This window comes from Ambystoma mexicanum, chromosome 10 (assembly GCF_040938575.1).
Source record: "Ambystoma mexicanum isolate Mex_15411 chromosome 10, UKY_AmexF1_1, whole genome shotgun sequence".
NCBI lineage: Eukaryota > Metazoa > Chordata > Amphibia > Caudata > Ambystomatidae > Ambystoma > Ambystoma mexicanum.
This window is the reverse complement of record NC_090932.1, coordinates 1,185,402,989-1,185,426,998: the sequence shown is the minus strand read 5'-3', so window position 1 is coordinate 1,185,426,998 and position 24,010 is coordinate 1,185,402,989. Positions and strand designations below refer to the sequence as shown.

At 45.6% G+C, this 24,010-nt stretch overlaps 1 protein-coding gene across 1 annotated transcript in view; it reads left to right on the top strand.

Annotated features, from left to right (window-relative positions):
* Positions 1-24,010, top strand: part of KREMEN1 (kringle containing transmembrane protein 1) — a 403,359-nt gene that overhangs the window by 299,400 nt on the left and 79,949 nt on the right. Inside the window, exon 5 of the mRNA XM_069619171.1 lies at positions 19,101-19,254. Coding sequence (XP_069475272.1) covers positions 19,101-19,254 — 154 coding nt within the window. The remainder of the gene's footprint in view (positions 1-19,100; positions 19,255-24,010) is intronic.

Below are 24,010 nucleotides of genomic sequence, written 5' to 3'. Positions count from 1 at the left end.
GCCTGTTTTAGCACTCTGCCCAATTATGGGTTTGGAAACCCATATTCAAGAAAACGGCCTGCTTTTTAGTGGAGCTACTGCGTCCACAAAAAATAGTGGTAATGGTGCTGCCGGTATTACCACCAGTGTTAATGCTGCCACGCCACAATGAGGCTCAAAGGGACTTCTGAAGGGGGATCAACAAAAACCTATAATGATGCAGAGATGTACTGTTTACCACCAGTGGTAACAGTAATTTACTTTGGCGATGTTATGCTGCCAAACTAGCACTGATGCCCCAGGTATTGTTATAATTACGTATTTTAAAGGTGCTCAATTTACTGACCTTTTGAAGGATGAAAGACTGAATAGTCACCATCAGGATATGAACCTGTGAGTGGAGGTTTGCACCTAGAAATATGAGAGCGTTTAACTCAATGATTTGATGGGCTGGCTTGTAAGCTGGGCATCAGGAGTGTCAGAGCTCGTCTACGACACTGATCCATTTGGTAAAGGTGGAAAGACAGGGCACAGCAATTGCCAGTCAAGAGAAGACGGTTCTTCATTGTTAATATCCGCCAACCACAAGATGGCCCCTACGATCACCACGTCAGGGCAAGACGCGAGGGGCGTGCTTGCCACTGTTCACATTAAACGCTGTGTGAAACGGGTAAGCCGCGATTCGCAACTTTCTCGGTGGCCACGGCGCTGTGTTTCTCGCTTTCTCTGTCCTATGTTCCTCTTTGCCTCTGTACCTCCTTGGTTCCTCTCATTCTGTCATTTTTTGGAGCATTTACTACTTATCCGATTCTTGACTGCCGCTTCCCCATCAGTTCTGCTTTTATTGGCTCTGGCTCTCTCTCCAGTCTGCCTCGCTCGGCTGCCTGCCTTCGCTCCTGTTTGCTTCACTTGGCTGCCAGCTAAAACCAACAACCTGCAAGGTTTTTTTCCCCCTTCTTGTGAGGGGTTTTCCTTGGACCTGGCCTTTCTGATAATGTTAGCGCTCTGCCCAGCTGGGAGACTCAGGCTTCCAGAGAGGACTGTCCCTTTCTCATCAGTTCGCAGACTGCCCCCAAACCACCGGTAAGGCATTCGCCTGAAAGATTGTGATGCCACAATTCTGATAAAAACATGGCACAGCGGCAGAAGCTAGTAGCAGCAGTGCAAAACCTCACAGCTGAGGTTCAGACACTAAAGAATGAGTATGTTTATCTCAGACAAGCTCTTCAGAATCGCAATGCCTTGCCTGTGGGGTCCTTTGGCTCGTCCAGCTCAGTGGAAAAGTTCACTGGTGATCCAAAAAAGCTGAAGGAGTTTCTGGACTCTTGTTCGGTTCAGTTCTCTTTCAGGCAGGTTTCTTTTCAAAATGGGGTTTCTGATCACACACATGGCCGGCACACATGGGTAGCTTTCCACAATCGGTACATCACTGGAGAGCACATACCCTAACTGTAGGGTCTGAATACTGTCTTGCCAACTGTATTCAAGAAAAGCATCCCATCTCTGTGGATTAAACATCATAACTGTCAAAGGCAAATATCCCTGGCAATTGATCACGGAAATCCTTGACGCTGTACAAAACAAAAAATTGATTTTAGGGGCACATACCACTTAATCTAGATAGAGCCTGTTGATGAGTGGAAGATGGCTTTCCGCAAAAGCCAAGCTACTGTTGTTTATTAGCAAATAAACATAACAGGGATCACACCAGAAAAACAACATTCATCTAGAGCTCTCAGCTTCTAAGCATGAGTCACCTGGTTTCATTCTGATTTGACGTCACAAATCCACGTTCCCTCCCAGAAACCTAACAGACATTTGTATTGGTCAGTTTGGGCAAGTTATATTTAAAGAATGTATAGGTTAGTTTCATAATTGGTTAGCCCTATCCAGTGGCTCCTCCTAGGACCACCTCTACTATCACCCGCGCTTGATCACACATATCCTTGACGCTGTACAAAACACTAGCATTTTCACCCAAATTGATCTTTGGGCCACATACCAATTAATCTGGATAGAGCCTGGTGATGATTGGGAGACGGCTTTTCACACACACTATGAGTACTCTGTAATGCCCTTTGGATTAGCTAATGCCCCAGCCATTTTTCAGCGCTTTCATGGACCACATATTCGCAGAGAATAGCATGGCCGGACTCCTCTAGCAGTTACCCCGATTATTTGCAGAATACACTTGGGTCCCTCAGTAACTCCCAGCCACAAGAACAGAAGACTCCGCCATGGGGCAAAGTTGCTGTTTTTTATTAGCAAAGAAACATAACAGGGATCACACCAGAATAACAAGGTTCATCTAGAGCTCTCAGCTTTTACACATCTGTCACCCGGTTTTATTCCTGTTTGACGTCACAAATCCAGGTTCCCTTCCAGAAACCTAACAGACATTTGTATTGGTAAGTTTGGGCAAGTTATATATAAAGACATTTTAGGTTAGTTTCATAATTGGTTCCCCCTATCCAGTGGCTCCTCCTAGGACCACCTCTACTATCACCCGTCTGCATTGTTGCAGGGTCACAGAAAGACCACTGGCCCTTGAAACAAATGATATCCCCACGTGAAAGGTGAATTTAGATTGGGCAGAATGTGTCCTCTCAGCCCTGGGACCCTAGACAGCTGTCAGACTGAATGTACCTTTTCAATGTAATGAGAAAGAACATGGAGGTGTGAGGCGTTCTCTAATGTTGCTATTCTCTGATCACCCAAGCCTGGGAGAGTGCAGTCAGTTTACGAATCATGGGCAACACCTGTATCTTCTTCTCTCTGGTTCTCTGTGAACAATTGTCTCTGTTTGGGTCACGTGTGTTGAGACCATGAAATTAAGCCAGCTCATCTGTAATTATGAGGATTTTAGCCTAACTTTCTGCAAGTAGCTCACTGGGCCTCATTACGACCCAGGCGCTAATGGGTTAATGGCGCCGTAAAAGGCTGCGGCGCCGTTAACCAATTAGCGCCTAATTACGAGGTCCCTTTGCGGGACCCGACCTTAACGGCTGGTGTAGACCAGCCGTTAAAGTAGGGACCCGCAAAGGGACCTTGGTGCTAATTACGGTGCCGCAATTTGCGGCACCGTACTTAGCGCCTTACCCATTCCCATTGAGCCCTATGGGGCAAAAATGGGAATGGGGAAGGGCCACGGAGGAAGGGGGAATTACCGCCCCACCAACCTTGTAATGGGGTGGTAATTCCCCCTTTCTCCATGGCGGAGTCAGTAACTTACCGGCATGGACCATGGTGCTAATAGCTAATAGCACCATGGTCTTCCGCCAGGGTCGGAATGAGGCCCACTATCTCGGTAGCTGGAATTTTCCTGCTTCCACTTCGTCCTTGGCTGGGTGCCCTGTTTCTGCTCGCCTCGAGCTGCAGCGATCATGCCAGCTTGTCTGTGCAGTCAGAATAGGTCTCTCCTTTCTTGTTCTTTTCAGAGGCCTATGACATCTATAGTATTCCTCATGGCTTCTCCATGTTAGTAGCAGTCAAGCATGTGCAAGGTAGATGTATTAATATTTTGCACCTTGCAGTTTAAGCTTTGGCAAAATATATTAATATAGAGATATGTGTGCGTGTGTTCTTCCTCTGCCTAGGTGGGTCATACGCATGTACATCATTTCAATATGCAATAAACTAGTGGAGGTCCATGTAGCTTCATGAATGGTTCAAAAAAAGGTAGTAGGCGCTCCTCTCCAGAAAGAACATGGCATGATAACCTGTTCTGAGATGAGAGTTTGCAGCACACGCTTTTTGCTCACTGTACCTTTCACAGATGGGAAATATCCATTTGCATATCAGTCTTTGTCCCGCCCACATGGGCAGTCCAGCACCGAAATGCTATGGCAATTCCTCTCTGAACAAGAGTACCAATAGCAACCCCATACACGTGTTTCAGCCTTGTTGGGCCTCATCAGTGAGGTGAAGCTTTGTCTCTCTGAGTACAGTGAGCAGGGAGTCCACGTCTGGTTGCCCTCAGGTAACTCAGGGTGACCAACCCCAAGTTCCTTGCAAATATTTCAAAAAAAGCTTCATGAATGGATGAATATGTTCTTCATGTATAAGCGCGGCTATGTCGTGATGTCAGTGAAGATGTCATTGGTTTCTGATTTCCCTGTCATTAGACCTGCTAGATAGATGTCAGTTCCATGTTGTCCAAATCATCAATCTGGTGTGGTCTGAATGGTTGTCTGAGAGAATATCGCTTTTCACACCTGCGATACATTGATGATTGTGGTGATGGGCCTAGGAGAGAGGCGCATCTATTGTTTCGCTGTCTACATGTCCAGAGTCATACGGGTGGCATGAGGGTCAGATTTAGCACCTCATTTACAGCAGATATTCTGTTTCATTCTTTAATTGTCCATCTGGATGATATCCTAATATTCTTCAGACGCCCTGAAGACCACACGTGTCAAGTCTCTGAAGTCATTTGTGGGCTCCAAAAGAATCACTTACAAGTAAAATTTTAAAAGTGCATCTTCAGTGCTGTTTCCGTACATTATTTGGGGTATATCTCATGAGGGAGTGTCTATTGATCCCCACAAGATGAAGGCCATACTGGACTGTAAGGCTCTGTCTACGGTAAAAGAGGTTCAGAGTTTTCTTGGGCTGACACATTTCTAAAAGGTGTAGTTCTAAAACAGCTGGCAGATGACAACGAAGAACATCCCTTGACATATTATTCAAATACTTTGTTGCCTTCTGAGATCAATTACTCTGTTTTAGAAAACGAGCTCTTGACCATCAAATTGGCTTGCCAAGAATGGTTGCATTATTTAATGGGGGCTGAACAAGAGACGGAAATCAGAACCAACCACAGAAATGTGCTTTTGCTACTGTCCTTGGTCTGCAGGAACAACGTCAGGCTCGGTGCGCATATTTTTTCTCCCAGCTATGCTTTCATCCCACCTACATCCAAGGATCACAGAAAGTGCTTGCCGATGCACTTGCCAGATGTGATTGTTCTTCGCTAAACCCATAACAAGTTTTGGAAAAGATGTTTACAGAAAATACCATTGTCATGTTGGTGACCGCCTTCTTGCAAGAGGTTTGCAGAACTCTGTGCTTTCGGATTCTCTTTCACCTACACTTGAACTTACTAATAAAGACAACCTGTTTTTACGAGTGCAGCTTTGTATATTCTTACCATGTCATTGAGACAACATTCCTACAGCTATGCCATAACGTTAGGATTGCAGGCCACAGAGGTGTACAATCCAAATTTCACCTCATACAAAGACACGTCTGATGACCTCATATGTGCAAGGATGTGGTTTCTTAATGTCATTCCTATGAGATATGCGCACAGGCTAAAACACCTATAATCAAACCAGTTGGCAAATTGCTTCAACCTACACTCCAAACACGGCCATTGAATAACTTGCCACTGACTTCATCGTGAACCTCCCCCTTCTGAAGTATCTATGGACCCCTGCAAGGTGAAGGCCATACTAGACTGGAAGGCTCGACATGATTTGCTATAATGGTCACTGCAATGCCATTTCTAAAATGGCCCATTTCACATCCTGTACGACTCTTCCAATTGCCTCTGAAAGGAGTCAGATATTCTTCCAGGAGATATTCAGACTTCATGGACTTCCATCAGCCATCATTTCAGACCGAGGGACGCGATACACCTCAACATTTCGGGGAGCTTTTTGCAAAAATGTGGGTATTAAGAGATGTTTGTCTTGCAGTTACCATCAACCATTTTACTGCAATTATGGATTTCATCCTACTTGGATTTCTTCTTTACCTGCGCAAAGTACTTTGCTAGCAGCCGTTGAATATTCTCTACAAGAACTACATCAAATCCAGCAACACACCTTTCAATCCTTAAAGGCATCTACAGCAGAAGCCAAAACGTGTGTGGATCCTCATAGGTCTCAGACACCTCCCTACCAGATTGGGGATAGGTTCCTCCTGCTGTTTGCCTGCACGTTTTACCAAGGGTAAATTCTCACCCAAATTATAGGGGCCCTTCAAAAAAATGAAGGTCATCAAATCCCGTGGACTTTGGATTGCTGCTTCCCTTAAATATACACCCAGGCTTTCATTCATCCCGGTTGAAGTCTTACCATGTACCGTCCCCTCTGCACAAACCCAAGAGAGTACTGCCTCCCTTAATTCGTGACCATCAAACTGAATACGAGGTGGCCCAAATTTGTGATTCCTGATACTATAGAGGAGTGTTACAATACCTCATCGATTGGAAGGGTATGGACCTGCTGATCGCAGTTGGGAACCAGCCCAACATGTCCATGCCCCAGCCCTGGTGCGCAGGTTTCACAGTACTCATCCTTGGAAACCCAGTGGACAACAGTCTGGAGGGAGGCATGATATCAGAGTTTGTCTCTGACCCTGCTCCCTTTGGGACAGGGGGAAAGGCAAGATGCAGCAATTGCCAACCAAGTGAAGAAGGTTCTGCATTGTTAATATCCGCCATCCACAAGATGGCCCCTACAGTAACAGCATCAGGGCAAGACGTGAGGGGCAGAGCTTACCACCATTCACATCAAAAGCTGTGTGAAACGGGTAAGCCGTGTGTCTCAACTTTCCCAGATGCCACAGTGCTGTGTTTCTAGCTTTCTCTGTTCTATGTTCCGCTTTGCCTCCATACCTCCTTGGTTCCTCCTGTTCTTGCCTCCTGGCTGGCTTGCACTCAGTCCCTTTTTTGGTGTATTTACTACTCATCCTGATCTTGACTGCCTCTCCCCCTTTACTTCCGCTTTTATTGGCACCCCCTCTCTATCCAGTCTACCTCGCTCAGCTACCTGCCTTCGCTCCTGTTTGCTTTACTTGGCCGTCTCCTAAAACCAACAACCTGCAAGGTTTTCCCGCCTGGACATGGTCTTTCTGGTAGCCTTAGCGCTCTGTCCACCGGATAGCTTTGGCTTCCAGGGAGAACAAGGCCCTTTCTCTTCAGTTCCCGGACTGTCGCAAACACCTGAAAAGGAGCTGTCCCTACAATGAAAAATAAGGGTAGGTCTAATGGATTAAGCTTAGTGAAATGGCACTAGGACTACAAGTGTAACCCCTATGTTTTTCCTCCCAGGAAGTAGGAAACATGAAGAACTGAGGTAAGTGTATGGGGTACGGGATAGAGGGAAAGCAAGAAGGCAGCAAAATATTGCAACAGCAAACAAAAAAGGCAGCATATTGAAAACATAGTGAATAATCAAATTTCTTTTCTATCTAGGGGCTTCTGCAATGCACAGCATACCAGAATCTTTTTTTTAAAGTTATTTATTTTTAATTATTTGTAAGACACAGCCTCTTTGTCCTTTTTCTAACTAAAGACCTGTGCACCCAGAGTATCGAAGGATAGAGAGCCTGGGGGCAGAACCAGATGCTGCAGCTCGTCCCCAATGAGTCCATCCATTTGAGCAGTCTCCCTTCACTCCGTTGGATTCATCCAGGCTTCATTATGTTTAGCGTAGCCTGGTGTTGGGCCATTCGAGTTCTGAATCCATGCTTGCATCTGGTGAATTCATATCAGAAAGACTTCATTGTTCTCTGATCTCACCTCAGGTCCCTCATATATACTTGAGGTCACATGTACGCGCATGTATGTGAACTGTGTTTTACGTAGGTGCCAGCCTAGCTGGGATTTTAATCGAGCGCTCTACAACAAAGGGATCCGGTAACCGGTAAGTTTGGCTTTTGCTTCCTTGTGGATGGAACCCAACTTTGTTTGAAGGTCTGGTCACCTCTGTGACTACTCAGAATTGTGTGTTATTTAGTTGTCCTAGAGAGACAGAGAGCTGCCAGTCAAACACGCTGCTCACATATAATACAAAGCTTGCCTTGATACCTCGTTCTCCCCTCTGGTTTTTGCCTCATGAGCGCTAGTCCAACTGAATGGGTAGAGACTGGGCTTCTCATTCTATTCTGAGCTCATGGTCCCCTGAAGAGTGGACCACTGATTCAGCCTCCAACTTCCGTCCGCATACGCGCATTACGTAGACGTGGCCCCAATGTCTGCCGTTAGAGTCTCCCTATCCCTTACATCCTTGTACCCCAATCTCCTGCAGGTGGGTCTCCTAAACTTCTGGAATGTCCAACATTGCACTAATGGGCGTTATGAGTATCACATGTTGACAGTGGGTTTAGGTATTGCTGGTACATGCGCTCTTGTGTAGGAGACTGTTTCTGTGACAAGTACATTACAAGCAAGGCTTAGATTGATCTGGAAGAGCCTATATAATGGTACTGGCACGCAAAGCATGTCTCATGAATATATCCTGATTTGCATATGGGCTTTTCTATAAGATCTGTAACCCAGGAAAGCGTGTCTTCTCTTGGTTGTGGGATCTTCTTGTTCAGAATATCTTCAAGTTATTACTCATTGTACAATGTTAGTATTTTTGTATACAGATAATTTGTTATATTTCCCTTTTTTCTTATCAGTCACACATGGATATAGTGATCACCTGCAAAGCACAAAAGCCAGTTTACTTTGTGGTGTAAACGTAGACATTTTCTAACAATCCGAATCTTCAAAACTCTCTGCCCTTTGAGCAGATTATAAGGTGCATACTAAAGGCCTGATTCACAGAATTGTTTTATAATTAAGGCTTTCGGTTATATGGTATTTATTTTTCTGCCATTTCGGTCTGTATTTATCCATATTACATTTTTGGCTTTTTTTTGTATTTATCCACATTATTTGTCATATAAAAAGATATTTCACAACCAGTATTTTGCTGCATTTATTGTAATTAAAATTGCATTTATTAAAGCACGCATGCAGCCATGATGGAAAGAAATGTTAACTCATTTTTTTCAATAACAACAAACGGTTGCTCCTGTGACTGCTGCCTTAAAATATATACTGTCAGCAATTTAAAAAACTTTAATGCTATTTTTATACAACTGTTACACTCTCCATGCTGCCAATCTGCAATGTGATTGGCCTTTGATGTATGAGTGACATCATAGAGAACCAGACCTAAAGATCTGTTTTTGCATTTTTTTCCATTTCTATAAATAAATATAGACAGAAAGCAGACTGAGTTCCGTCTGTATTTATGTCTAAAAATCAGTTAAAACAGAAAACTGGAAGCCTTATTTATAATGGTGCAATCCCATAGGAAAATGCTATGTGAATCAGGCCCATGTGTGCCAACCTGTGCACTCTGGACACCTCAACATAGACATAATAACGCCTAATAAGACATAGTAGTACACACTAAAGTGTTATGAAGCAGATGGACTGTTTCATCGCATGCTACATAATCACTAGCTAATACTCCTATAACGAGATGCAATGAATTCAATGTATCATGTCAATAGAATCCTGACGAATAGTGTGCAACCTTCACTAGTCACAACATTTAAAGCAATGATCGCAGACTAGTGTGACCAGACGTCCCGGTTTTGATGGGACTGCCCCAGAATTGGACCCTCTGTCCACCTGCCCCAAGAGATCTTTTTGATTTAAAAACTCTGACCTAGTTTTGGGAAAAGGGAGGGTGACAGTCCCTGTTTTTTTTTTTTTTATCGCCAACAATTATAAACTAAATAAGCATAATTCTACATTCAGAATGTTGCCATTGAGGGTAAGCTCGAACCCTCAACCTTCCAGATACCAGCCATATGCATTAACTGCTAGTGCAATGAAAAAATAGTCCATAGGCGCCCCTCTGTGAGAACAAATACGGCCCATTGACATGTTCTTTGGGAAGGTACCCACTCGAGAGTCCGCAGCCACACTTTAGCTCACTGTACCTTTCACAGATGGGAAATTCCCATTTGCATATCAATCATTGTCCCGCCCACATGGGCAGTCCAACACCGAAATGCTATGGAAATTCCCTTCTGAACAAGAGTACAACAGCAACCCCATACACGTGTTTCAGCCTTGTTGGGCCTCATCAGCGAGGTGGAGCTGTGCAGAGGTTGGCTAAGAAAGGAGTAAATAGCCCGACATCTAATGCCAAACAGAGCAACAGCGCCCTTTTTTATGTATGTTCTTATGTCAAGAGTAAACAGCAATATCTTGATCCAGATACTGTGGGATATTTGGGATAGTGGGGTTAGGAGGGGTCACGTTATGGAGGGAAGATCAGAGGGTTGAGTGGGGTAGAGCTTTATTTATAGTGTTGGCCGTCAGTGTTTTTTTATCTTGGAAATCTGGTCACCCTATCGTAGACTACAGTGAGCATAAGACTTCCACACCCCAAATGTCCTCACCTACTTCCTGGCATTGGCAGCTAGGTAGAAAATGTGCCCGGGCACCAAGGCAACATACAAAGACATGTATTTATTGTTCGCTTGTTAGGCGATTATACAGCAAATATATTCTGTTTCAAAGTGCTCACATGGCAACAGGGAGGGGACATGGGGATGAGAAACATTAAAATGCATTTTATTAATGAAATACAGTGGCGGTGGTGGGGCGAACCTATTATGCCTTCTGAGTGTTCAGAATGTGCAAGTGCAAAAGGGAGGGGGAATGGGGCTAGGTGCTGGGGTGCTTGTGGGTGAGCAACAGGTGAAGTGCAATGTATGGTAAGTGCGAGCCTCCAGTATGCAGGGTGTGCCGAGGCAAGTGCTGATGATAGACAGAAGCTGGGGGCGATTTGGTGTGGGGGGTCAGGGCCACGAGGATGCATAAGGGCCCTGGACACCAAACAAGCAACTGTGAGATTAGCAGAGGAGAGAAGGGGGCGGTAAAGAGGAAAGTCTTGAGGCGCTTCCAGAATTTAAGAAAGTCCTGCTCAAGACAAAGAGGGAGGACGTTCCAAAGAAGGGAGCTAGCTGAGGAATGTGATCAACCCCCTGTCCTCTCTTTAGCAAAACGCTTTACACACAGAGTTGGTGCCAGAGGAGCGCAGAGGTCTAGAGGGGGAATATTTAGTTAGAGAGAGTCGCAGATAGTGTGGTCCCCGGCCCCAGACAGCCTTGTGGATGATACAGAGGGATTTTAATTTCATCAGTAAAGCAACCGGGAGACAGTGAAGACTTTTTAGGGCAGGAGAGATGCAGTCCCGGCCAACGATAAGTCTTGCTGCCCTATTCTGGATTAGCTGGAGGAGTCGCAGAGTTGAAGACAGTAGATTCAGGAGTAGGCCATTGCAATAGGAAAGCCTAGAGAGAACCAGGGCTCAGGTAACATCGAGCTTCTGAGGGAAAGTTGAGAAAAGGTAGTATTCCTTTGAGAAGGAAGAGCTGAGTGTAGGACTTCTTGGCAACGTCATAAGTGTGAGGGAGGAAGGAGAGAGAAGAGTCAAAGATGACTCCAAGGTTTCTGGCTTCAGAAGAGGGAGCAGGGGGAGAGCCCATGGAGGAAGGCCAGAGTGAAGGGAAGAAGTCAGGAGCAGGGGTCACAATGGGAAGGATATCTGTTTTGCTGGCATTGAGGTATGATATGATATGATATGGTATTTGTAACGCGCCTATACACAAGTGTTTCAAGGCGCGACGAGGCAGGGAGGGAGGGAAACAAGGGGAAGACAGACAAACGATCCTACTAGGCCAGGTGTCATTCAGATCGTGCAAGTGCAGAGGTAAGGGGAAAAGGAGAAAGTGCAGGGGGGGGAGGTGGGGGGGGGAAAGTGCAGTACAAGGTAAGTAGCGTAATAAAATAATAAATAATAAATAATAAATAAAAGGGCCAGCTGGTGGCAAGTGCGAGGTAAGTGCAGAGCAAGTGCTGGGAAGGGGGTTGTAGGGATGCAGTGACAGTCCCACAGTGCAGGAGGAGCCAGGGAGGCAGTGCAAGTGGAGAGTGGCTGGGCCCTGGACCGAGGTCACAGAGTGGCCCAGATGCAGGTTTAGTGCAGACTTCAGTGGGGAGTTTAGCAGGTTTAGCAAGGGAGAGGGAGAGAGAAGGCAGAAGCGAAGAGGAAGGTTTTGAGGTGCTTCCGGAACCGGAGATGGTTCTCCTCAAGTTTCAGGGAGGCAGGAAGGCTGTTCCAGAGGGAGGCCCCTGCTGCGGAGAGAGATCTACCCCCAGCTCGTTGCTTCGAGAAGCGGCTGACCATGAGGTAGAGATCATTGGAAGTGCACCAGGTCTGATAGGCAGTCAGGGATGATGGAAGGTGCAAGAGGGTCAGCGGGAGGTTTGAAGAAGAGTTATGTGTCATCTGCATAACACTGGAAGTTGGGAGAGAAGGAGGAGATGAGGAGTGCCAGCTGAGTAAGGTAGATGTTAAAGAGCCAAGGCGAGGCAGTGCTCCCAATGGGAAGGATCTCTGAATGCTTTTACACACTCTTTGCGTACCAGGAGCACATTTTGGGAATATGTGTGGCTATTGGTGCATGTTACAACACATTGAGCTAGCAGCATTGGTCAAAACGACCAGCTGCACATTGAACTAAGTCATCAAACTGGCCCACGCACTGGCCTATCAGTCGGGCCCTTCAGGAATTGTCCTGTTGCCGTATCGGCCATTCCGAGGCTTCCCCGGTATATTGCTCTCCCCTCACCTGATTGGTGCACCTAGTATCATAGCACTTCCTGTGCTCTCGTTAACAAACCTCCCCTGGCCCTAGCTCGGATTTAACTGGAGGTCAAACTGGGTAGCAATGAATTCAAGCAGAATTTAGTAGCAACCGGTTCCTCCAGGGCACCATCTCTGCGATGGGGAGCACGTTGCATTTGTGAATTATTGAGAACTAGAAATGTATTTTTACAGCAACAGTAATGGCTTGGATCCGAGCCCAGAACGGTCTTCAGAAATCATTGCGTGAGCTGACAATCAAGCAGAATGTGATGAGGGAGCAGATGGCCAAAGGACACCCCAAGGAGAGACACCCGAATATTAAGGGAACTTTGCTATGGACTGGGCAGCAGAGGCCTCTGAGTGGAGATGCCAAGTCTGCGTTGTGCACTTCTGACATGGTGCTGGAAGGGGGTGGGGGTTGGGGGGGCCGACTGCACTGCCTGAGCTGAAAACCTCTGACATAAATCCTTGCAGCAGGAAGAGGCATGTATCTGAAGTTTCAGCCTGAGATCCAGGGTCTCTAAAGTTAATTAAAAAAACTCTCCTGTCTAAAGCATCAGTGTAGTTTTCACACTGAGGATGTCACTGACAAAACATACGTGGGCGAGAGGCTAGGGGTTTGCTGTGCTCCAACTCAGGCCCTAAGAACAAGACAGGCCGAAGCCTGCTATTAATACCCCTGGCTTACCTGTGGGTAGCTCAGGCTGAACTCCCCCAGAGGCACAGGGAAATGTAGGCATCAAACAACTATAGTGCAGTAGGTCTAACAATTAAAACACGCTAAAGTCCAAACAAATGGATTTCTAAACCATATAAATGTATTATTTTCCACAGAGATAAAACAATAACATGGTAGAGATCAGGATTATAAATAATGTTACGTTGGATTGGATGAAACTAAAAATGTAAAAAGCTAAGGAATGGAAAACTCAAAAAAATATATAACGTAGCATATGTACACATCCACTAGAGGACCTCAGCTAACAGGCTCATCTCTTAGTCCAGAAAGTCTATGGAGGAGCCAGTCAGCAGCACGATAACTGATCACAAACGTTACCTTGGGGGTTTCATTCAGAGTTTGGGTGATTTAAAACCTTGCAGTGAGGAAGGACAGCATGCACCACAAGTAACAACAAGGGGAGTTCAGAAGCGCTGAGATGATGAAAGGATTTCAGAAGTAATACAAATAAAACTGAAAACAGGAGCAGTGAAAACCTGGACATCAGATGCACTGCAGAGGACAAGGTTATCTCCCTGATCGCTGTTTTAAGGGAGTGTTTGTTTTCCCTTATTAATAGTCTAAGAGATCATTATAAAGGAATCGTGTATTGCCACTCCGCAGACATAATTCCTGCTCAAGCACAATTAATGCCTATAGATTGCGTTGGCATGAAGGCAATGCTGCCCTTACATCCTGCACATTTTCAGATGGTGCAATCATTTCAAATCATGTTAAACTAATGTCACACGTGTGTTCTTTGTTCTAATGTGTACACAGTATTAGGTCACCACCGCCATATCAATTCTGATTAGGCAAGAGTTATTCAAGGAAATGTTTTAAAAGCCCACTTGTTTTATGTGCACAGTTTAAAGGCAAAACTTAAGTGTGCAATAAAGGGTGGGCCGCTCTGGGTACAGAGTCCCCTCAAGTTCCCAGAGCCTGCATTCTAAAGTAACTTTGTCCATGCAACTAAAACTTAAGGAGTTGGCCACTGAAACCGAGGCACGAGCCACCAGCCAAGATACAAAAAAGGGATGCAGTAGGTCCGGCTCTACTTCTGACCCTTCTCCTCAAGCCCTGTCCAACGCCTCCAACCTACAACTTGCACTACTCTGGGACCAATTATTAACTCATCCTACACTATGGGAGACTTTCAAAAATAAGTTGTTATACCAATTTTAAGTAATTTAAGCTGAACTTGTGCAACTACACCAATTTCACAAGTGTGCCGCAGCACCCTTTCCTGGCACTGCTACCGAGACGAGCAGTGGTTGGCCATGCAACTTCAATCAGGTGTCACATGTCAAGACTGCCATACTTCACCACAGTCTCCAGGTACTGGACAAGCTCCACATAAAGGTGCCTGGTTTCTTTGCCAGTGCCCCACATGTCATGAATCTATCAGCAATATTCCACGCTGATGACCAAGCTAGCCACTTAAGCCTGCTTTCTATTTCCAGCACTCAAAGCCATACACTGCAAAGGATTCTGTCTTTTCTCAGGGACCTCAGTGAGAGGATGGTCCAGCCCCATTTCATTCCAGCTTTCTGTTATTCCCTGCGGCCTTGCTCTTCATCCGCACCTTTTCTGTTTACCATATTTGATCAACCACTGGCTAAACCAGGGTTGTCCAACTCCAGGCTTCGAGGGCTGGAATCCTGATGGGGTTTCAGGATATCCCTCATTAATATTCATGAGCGGAATTGTGCATACATTTAGAATTATTGTATGCAAATCTATTTCATGAATATTAATGAGGGGTATCCTGAAAACCGAGCATGGATTCGGCCTTCAGGAACTGGAGTTGGACAACCCTGCCGATAAACCAAACCACTGTGTTTGGTTACAATTTTTCATGTATGCTGACAACACCCAAAGCCTGAAGGGTATCTCATGGCAAAAAAAATCAAGTCTCATGTCTTTTTTCACTACGGTGAACAACTGGGTGTTATTAACTCAGTTAAGACTACACCCTCTAACTACAGAGAGTTTGGCTTGTGGCCCTTAGTCTACCACATGGAAAGCAATCCTGTGGGCCACGGAACCGGAACTAAGCTACCTGAATTCTACGAGTCCACTATATCCCTGAATGCCAATTTTCTTCAGTCAAAGGGGACTATTTTAGGTGGACCAGATTTGGAGGCAGATTGGCTCATAATGAGTATGGCGGTGTGTGAAAAAAAGTGGTGGTAACAGAATGACTGCCACTTTTCCCGCACCAGCATAGTACGTGTTTGGCCCTGGAATGGATGCATCATGCTGGAGGTGAATCCTGCCACTTTCTGCCGAACAATCAGCAAAATCAGCAGAATTACTGCAGCAGTAGTTCCACCAGCAGTAATTCCACTGGAATCCCCAAATAAATGGGGACTAACACTGCCACTACCACTTGTAATCTGGTGGTAAATCCGCCAGACCAAGTGCCGTTAATGGTAAATCCGTTGGGTGGTTTTCCAGCAGATTTACCACCGGAATACCACCCAACTCTTAAATGAGAACCAATGATTTGCCACAGCAATTGAGCCATATCTCTTCATTATAAACTGTATTCTTTTCAAGTACTTCTCTTCTTCTGGTCGAATGTGTGCTTGGAAAAGGTTGTATGTGATGGATGTATCCATCCAAGTACAGGCAAGGCAAAAACTTTTTTCTTTTTAAATCACAATTTGCAAATCAGTTTTAAAAACGCCAACATTCCTGTATTGACCACACAGTGAATTGGAGAGGATTGTCTTACATTGAATAAGGATTTGTAACAAAAAGTTTATTTCAATAAAGTATCCATGCATTCTTTACACACATTGTTGTCTTGATGAATGGCTTTTTTCTTTTTTAAGTGTTTTTTTGTATTTTCCTGATGTTCACACACACAAACCATGCACATATATATATGTATTTGTCCAAAACTGATGGCTCTCTAAGACAACATTGCACTCAGATTTAGCTGCGTTAATTAAACAATACTTTATTCCAAATTCATGGCATAAAATAACGTTAAATCTCACTACCGTTGTTACACTACATGGATTTTTAAAAATAAAAGTACTGCAAAATACAGCTTTTAGTATTTCCGAAGGTCTGCATGTTTCGAGTTTTTAAATCCATTTACAGTCCTCTTCTGGGGAATGGAAATTGAATGGGTCCAATAGTGGTTCTTGCTGCTATCGGACAGGGCTCTATTACATTACAGAGGCCGTACAAAAGGTGCATTTTCACACAACCGCCCGCCACCTCCGCGGGCCCCAAGCAAATGTGTGTCCCTTAGCCAGCATTACTCTACAAATTAAGAACAACAGTTTTAACTTCTGGGAGAGATAGTTTGAGGGCCTCATTACAAGTTTGGCAGTGCAGCAAAATAGTGGCAGTAATTCCATTATCGCCACTTTTTCCGCTTTTGGCGGAATGACCAATGGTGGAATTACAGAGTTGTAATTCCGCTGATTTTTGGAGGAAAAGTGGAGGATTCCTCCACTTTTCCTCTAATAATTGGTATAATTACCACACAGTAATTCCGCCAGTGTTAATTGTGCTAAAAATCCCCAATGGGGGAATTACACCCACAGGACCAAGTGATGGTGACAGTAATTCCGTTTGACAGTATTCCTGCAGATTTACTGCCCAGATGCCGGCAAACTCGAAATAAGGCTCTAAAACATTTACCTCCACCTCTGGAGGATTTTAGTGGAGGCATTTCACATCATAATTGTGTGCAATTTTAGACGGTATTTAAAATACTGGCTGCTTTTTGCATTACTGCCTGACTCATAACGAGGGCATTTAAAGTACTGCCTGTTTTTATTTTCATCACTACCTACCTCATAATGAGCGCCATCGTGCACATACCACATATCATTCAAGCAACTTGCATACATACATGGTGGAATGTATGCATGCATAGATACACACATGCACAGAATCAGTCATGAATACACAGTGAGGGCAGAGCGTGATCACAAAACCCATACATTTTGCTAACTTCACCCTAATTAGTTTCCAACTTTGCACTTACTGTTGTTTCTGCATCAGTGACACCTTGGGCCTCATTACGAGTTCGGCGGTAAAGGGGTTAACAGCAACGGTAAGGGTGCCATTGCCGTTAACCCCTTACCGCCGCATTACGAGGTCCCCTAGCAGGAGCCGCTAAGGGACCAGGGAGCTAATTACGGGCCCGCTATTAGCGGCCCCGTTATTAGCGCCATCCCCATTCACATTCAGCCCTATGGGGGCTCGAATGGGAATGGGGAATGGTTCTCAGAATGGGGATTTACCGGGTCTTCTAAGGTTGGAATGACCCAGTAAATCACTATTCTGAGAACCCGGACCCGGAATGCGGTAATGATGCCCGTTGTCTCTGCTGCCCACTGACTATAGTATACTTTCCCAGTTCACATCTGTGTTCTGCCATCATCACCTTGCCAGTGCTTGAGAAGCTAATTTGAAGTACTGGACCCACATCTGAACCCTATTCGTGACAGAGAGGAGGAGCATCCTCATTGCCACGTGCTTAGATGCCGCCTAATGTTACTGTCCAGTGTGATTTCTGGGGGGGGCCCTGCTTACCTGCTTGGGGTGCAACCATGGGTTCCACGTCCAAAAGCTTCCTACTCCCATAAACTCTTCTAGATTCTCCTGCACGCCCCCAGAAGCGGTACCTGCAGCCACGGCACATTCCCTTCCCCTCTGACAGGTTCACCGCAGAAGTTACAATGTTATTTTGGCAACAGAGACAGTGGGTGGTGTATCCTGTACCGCTTCTAAAAGAGACTGCCCAGGAAATGCTGCCCAAGAGAGACCACACCGCAACAGGCAGGGCACGCGGGGGACACAGAAGTGAGACTGTGGAAGGGGGTCGTCCGGAAGGGGCAAGCTAATGAAAGGGCTCAACAAGGGGGTTTGGATGAGGATGAGGGGGTGCGAGCAGACAAGGAGGACAAGGTGCAGGGGCATTGGGAACATGCCATAGAACCTTCTGGGTGAACTCCGCAGTGGAGCCAGAATCCCACTGGCGGGATAATGACATAGAACCTTAAATTATATTGATGTAAGGTAGCTTTTAACTACTTGTTCTCTGGTTATGATGTAATATGCATGCCCCTTTCCTGCCAACTCCAAATGTACCATTTACTCAGAATGATTTTATCATCCATGCCAAAAAGGTCATGCCATGCAATCAAAGCGCGCCTGAGACACCATTTTGCATCCCCTGGTGTGAGCTGCAGCATCTGCTTTTTCTTAATTGCTAGGCTGGTTTCCCAGAGCCTCCCTTGTCATTGCTCCTTCTTGCATTGCCATGCTATTCACATCTTTTTTTGGGTCAGGTTTGGTAAAGGGTACATGCTGGCACCTTGGGTTTGCCTAGGCCTGTCTGCAGGGCCGGCCTTAGCACTGCCAGCACCTGGGGCGAGTCAACAAAATTTGATGCTCTCACTCCACTACCCCTGCATCCCTTGGGAGGTACGGGGGCACCAAATTAAATAGAGCACTGCTGCAAAACTAGCAGTGGTGCTGTATTTAATTAAGCGATTAACTCCCCTCTCTGTGCTGGAGCGGAGAGTTAAATGCTTCAATGGAGCTGTGGCTGTCAAACCAGCATGGGGCTGCCTTTCAAAGGCCCCATGCTGGTTTGACAGCCGTGCCCTATTGTGATAAAATATACCCCGCTCTCGTCGAGAGCAGGGCGCATTTCAGTTCAATAGGGCGCATGTGTTGCCAGCTCGGGAGGAGCCCTTGAAAGACTCCTCGGAGCTGGCGTGGTGTGGGACTGATAGCAGGGAGCCCCGGGGCGGTCGCCCGGGTTGCCCTGCCCTAAGGTCGGCCCTGCCTATCTGATATAACCTTGTTTTAGTTTCATGGTACTGACGTTGTGTTGGGTCACATCACGTGCGATATGAGATGTTTGCAGGAAGTGTTGGCACCGTCCCACCTCATGCCCTGTTCTTTCATTGCAGATGGCAGGGATGGAGTCAGGGTATGCCTGCTTCTGCGGGAACGACCCTGAGTACTGGAAATACGGCGAAGCAGTCAGCACAGAGTGCAATAGCGTCTGCTTTGGGGACCACACACAGCCTTGTGGTGGGGATGGCCGTGTTATTCTGTTTGACAGTAAGTATGTCACACCTTACCCTCTGAGGGACATGTCGCTCTGTTTATATGCAGCACTATGTAGTGTTGGCCAGGTGGCACTCTTAATTGGCGATATCACCCTAAAGCATTAAAAATATTTAGCCTATCTTGCTAAGGAAACGGTATCTCTGTGACAATATTTTATACCCAATCTTTTGCTAGAGATGTCAATTTGGGCCACATTATGAGTAGGGCGGTAAGGGATACCGGGCACCGGTAAGGAGACCGGTGCCAGTAATCCTTTATCGGCCTACTACGAGTTTCCTTAGCGGGTCCCTCCTTTAACGCCTGGTCTGACCAGGCGTTATGGACGGGACCCATTAAGGGAATTCAGAGCCAATAACGGTACCGTTATTAGTGCCTTCCCCATTCCCATTGAACCCTATGGGAGCTCAAATGGGGAATGACTTTTCCAATGGGAACTTTCCGGTCCCGCAAAGGTCGGACTACACCGGTAAATCCCCATTGAACGAGACCAGTGCCGGACATATTATTGGTGGCAGTCATGGCGCAAAAAGCGCCATGACTACCACCAATCTCGTAATGTTCTGTGTTGCACACCGCCCATTTGGACTTTCAGTGGGTGAAGCAGTGAGAATGTGACACCCTGTCCTTTGAGAGACATGTTTCTTTGTGGCAAAGTATATGTGGCTCTTTGGGGTGTTGACCTGCTGCTACTCTTTATAGTATCCAGTATGCCAGATCCTGTAGTACTGGGAGATATCACCTTGTAGCATTAGCCTGCCATGCTAGAGAAATTATACTCTCTGTGACAATGACTATTTTACACCCTGTTCTTTGAGGGAAATGTCACTTGGAGTTCCACTTTCTACATTGCATACTGCCAATTTGGACTATCAGTGAGTGAAGCTGATATTCCATATTGTCATATGCTGTCTTACTGGGAGATGTCGCCTTGGAGCAATTAAGCTATTTAACCTATCTTGCAAGAGAAAGTATGCTCTCTGTGACAAAGAATATGTTACACCTAATCTTTTGGGGGAGATGTCACTTTGTGTGCCAGTTGGTATATTGCATCCTGCCCCATGTCGACTGTCAGTGGGCATGTGACACCCTGTCCTGTGGCAACACGTCACTGCCTGGCACTGAGCATGGCACACCCTTCCTTGTGGGGAAATGGCATTACGTATGGTTACAAGGAGTCAGTATGGGATAAGGCTCAGCAGTGGAACCGAGGGGCCTCGACTTGAACTCTTAACTAGTGGGGGCTGTGCTTTCCACATCAGACAGAAAGCCAAACAACCCTTCGCACTCATCTTATTTATAAATGAACCATGCAGCAGCTAGCACTGCTGGAAAGCAAGCTGGGGGCTATTGCACGTGGTGGGGGAAACCCCAGTGCCACAGAAACATACAGAAACGGGTCATTGCACTTGCCAGACAGGGCTGCAGCTGCATGGCAGAAGACTCTCTTGGGCATCTGCTGGGGTAACTGACATTTCTTCAGGCATGCATGGTGCCCCCACTCTGACCTTTAAAACATTCCAGCTTGTATCTGTTAGATGTTTCTACAAATGATCCCTTCAAACTGTATAGCCTGTTATACTATTGGTCGCTTTCTTTTGTTTACCAATAAAACAACAGCAACACCTTACTACTAGTCTTTGCATTTTCTATGCAACCATATACTTAAAAAAAAAATACAGCAGCTAAGTATGTTAATTCAGTGCTGGGTGGTGAGCTACTTCTGCATTGCTAAGAAATCAAGAGGTCCTGAAGTTGTGGTTTCATTACACCCGAAGTTGCTCGATATCTGCAGTTAACCCATTATCTTCAGGCAGATACTTTTTGACGGCTGACTAATAGTTTAAATCGCCCTATTGTGACAAGAATCCAGGTAAGGATCTGCCGAGTTGCGACAATGTACCCCATTAACTTTCAGACAACTGTGCTGGCAGAGCAATAGGATTATTTCAAATCCCCTAAATGAGACACGAATTCCGTTAACACAAGGTATTTGCTTCTGGCTATGGATGGGTTGGACTTGCCAGGTAAAGTAAGTGAGGTTGAGTCAGTGAAAAGCCACATTTGCAATGTAAAGCTCCTTGGGTAATGAGGGCCATGTGCTGCGGTATAGTGATGGACACATTCTGTTGTTCAATATCAGCACATTTTGCAACAGAAAGGGGGACATAGGCTGCAGTAATGGACTTTTTAGCTGATGCATTAATGACAAAGTCTACAATACAATGAGGGGAACGTTCTGCAGTGCATTCATATTAACACGGGGAATTACCTAGCACCTCATACTGGAGTCTTCCAGGTTCTAAGCAGTGTAATAATCAGTGTCACTTCTATCAACCACTTGTGGTACTCTATTTTATTGACCTTGTGGAGGAAGGGGGAGATGGCTGAGTCAGCTCAACTGGGGTATTGAACCCATGTTGCACAGGTTCTATGTGATATTTTCGAATATTGAAGGCCGGGCACAAAAAAGACAGATTTGTTTTTGACAATTGTGTGCGGCCTTCAGTATTCGAAAATATCACTTATCAGGGGCAGGGGGGTCAACCGCCCTGGGCCCCATGTAAAACGATCCCTCACCTTTCAAAACACCCATCTTTGCTCCCCCGCCTCTTCACCGACATAAACATTCATACACAAACCACCCACCCCTCACAGACACACAAACAGAAACACACACACTTACCCGCCCACCTGCCCCTCCCTTCCAGGAAACAAACACTCCTCCTCGACCCACACAAACACACTTACACTTACCTTCTCCCCCGCCCCTTCCCCCTCAACATATAGTCACAGACACACAGACTCACAAACACTTACCTCTCATACCCGCGACTTCCGTCTTCCCCTACCCGGCCAGGCCATGCCTGTGAGCACCTGCGCGCACTCTTGTGCAGCAGGGGCATGACAGTGCGATTTAGAAAGACTGCTCTGAGTCGTCTCTTTATTTTCGAAAAAGAAGGCATTTTCAGTGAGGACCATTGCACACATCATGCTCGTTGAGATGAGTACATTGCACTTGATCTACCCTAGGACAAATTCTGCTGTGCAATATGAAGGAGCATAGGCTGCAATACAATAACGTGTATATACAGAAGTGCAATAGAGGACATATTATGCGGTAGCGTAAGTTGCATATTTTGTAGTACAATGTCATACATTTTCCACAGTACAATAGATGGAATATTCTGTACTCCAATTGGTGTCATGCTACGTAGTACAGTAATTAGCACATTATGTGATCGAGTAACAGGAATATATTGCATTACAACAAGGGATGCACAAAGGGCCTCTACACGGGTTGGGCGGTAGCCCTTAAATGTGGTGGTAACGGTGTTACCGTTGCATTTACTGCTCCGTCCAATCTCGATTCCGGTATGTTTACCCCCAACTCACAGCTGGGGGTAAACACGCCAGAATAATTCAAATTTTTGGCGCAATTACTACTAGCGGTATTACCGCACGGTAATTGCACTGAAAAATTCCCCACTGGGTGACCCAATGGGAATGGGGAGTAACAGGTAGTGCCAAACCCGTGATCCAGCTGTAATACCGCCGGACAGGTGGGCGCTAACACAAATAAAGTTGGGCAGTATCCCAGTCGGGATACAGCCTGACTCGTGGTGGGGCCCAAAGTCTACATAACAATAATAAGTATCTTGTGCAGTGCAATGGGGGAAACTTGCTATAGTACGATATCTTGCATAAACTGAGGCGCAGTCTGCAATGCAATATCTGCCATATACTATATCCCAGTAGGTACTATTTCCCATCGTACAATAATGAGCATAGTCTGTAATAAAATATCAGGAATATCCTGCAGTACAAGAGACATGTTTTACAGTACAATTTCATTTCAATTTATTTGAGTTTATTGAGCACTTTAGCCAAAGTGCTGAACGTCATTTTAAAAATGGTACAGAAGGAAATGGAGAACAATTTACAGCAACATCACAGGGTAGCAATTACCGGTGATGAGAGAAGTGTAAAAAAGATGCAAGCAGAAAAGAGAAGTGAATGACTGTTGTAAGCAGAGCGAACGGACCGGGGAGGAGGTTACATACTTTCAGAACCCGCCGCAAACAAGAGCAAAAGCGGGACTGAGTACATGAAGGACGAGGAACAGCCAGAAAGAACTGAGAGACAAAAAGAGACAAAGGATAGGAAGATGGAGAGGAGCCAGTGCATGGATATATTTCTAGACAATCAATACACAGAGGAATCCGAGGTGAGCAGAGAAAGAGAGTTAGAGTAGAGTGGGGAGAGAGGGAGAAGCACAGGCCTCAGTGGAAGGACAGAAAAGAAGGCGGGTAGCATAGCTGAAAATAGATGAGAGTGAAAAAAAACCAGCATAGACAGGGAGATCAAGAAGGAGGGACAAACAATAGTCAAGACCCGACAGAAATCAGAGGGATGGTATAGGTTTTGGTGTCATAGAAATTACGAAACAGGTGATTTCGCAAATATTATAGAGCTGTGGATGACATGTGAGGGCTTGAGCCAAAATGTCTGAAGAAAATGTGAGAGGAGAGAGAGAGGTTACACCAAGATTGCCGGCAGAAGAAAGGTAACCAAGTAAGAAAAAAGGAGAGAAAACAAGAGAGGCAGGGGAAGGAGGGAGTGGTGTGAGTGCAAGGTGCAGGATTGGAAAGGATGTCGGCTCTAGAAGACTTTAAGGGAGGAAAGTGAGAGAGCATCCAGTTTCTGGTAGAAGGAAGGAGATAGTAATAGAAGATTGCAATTGGTCAAT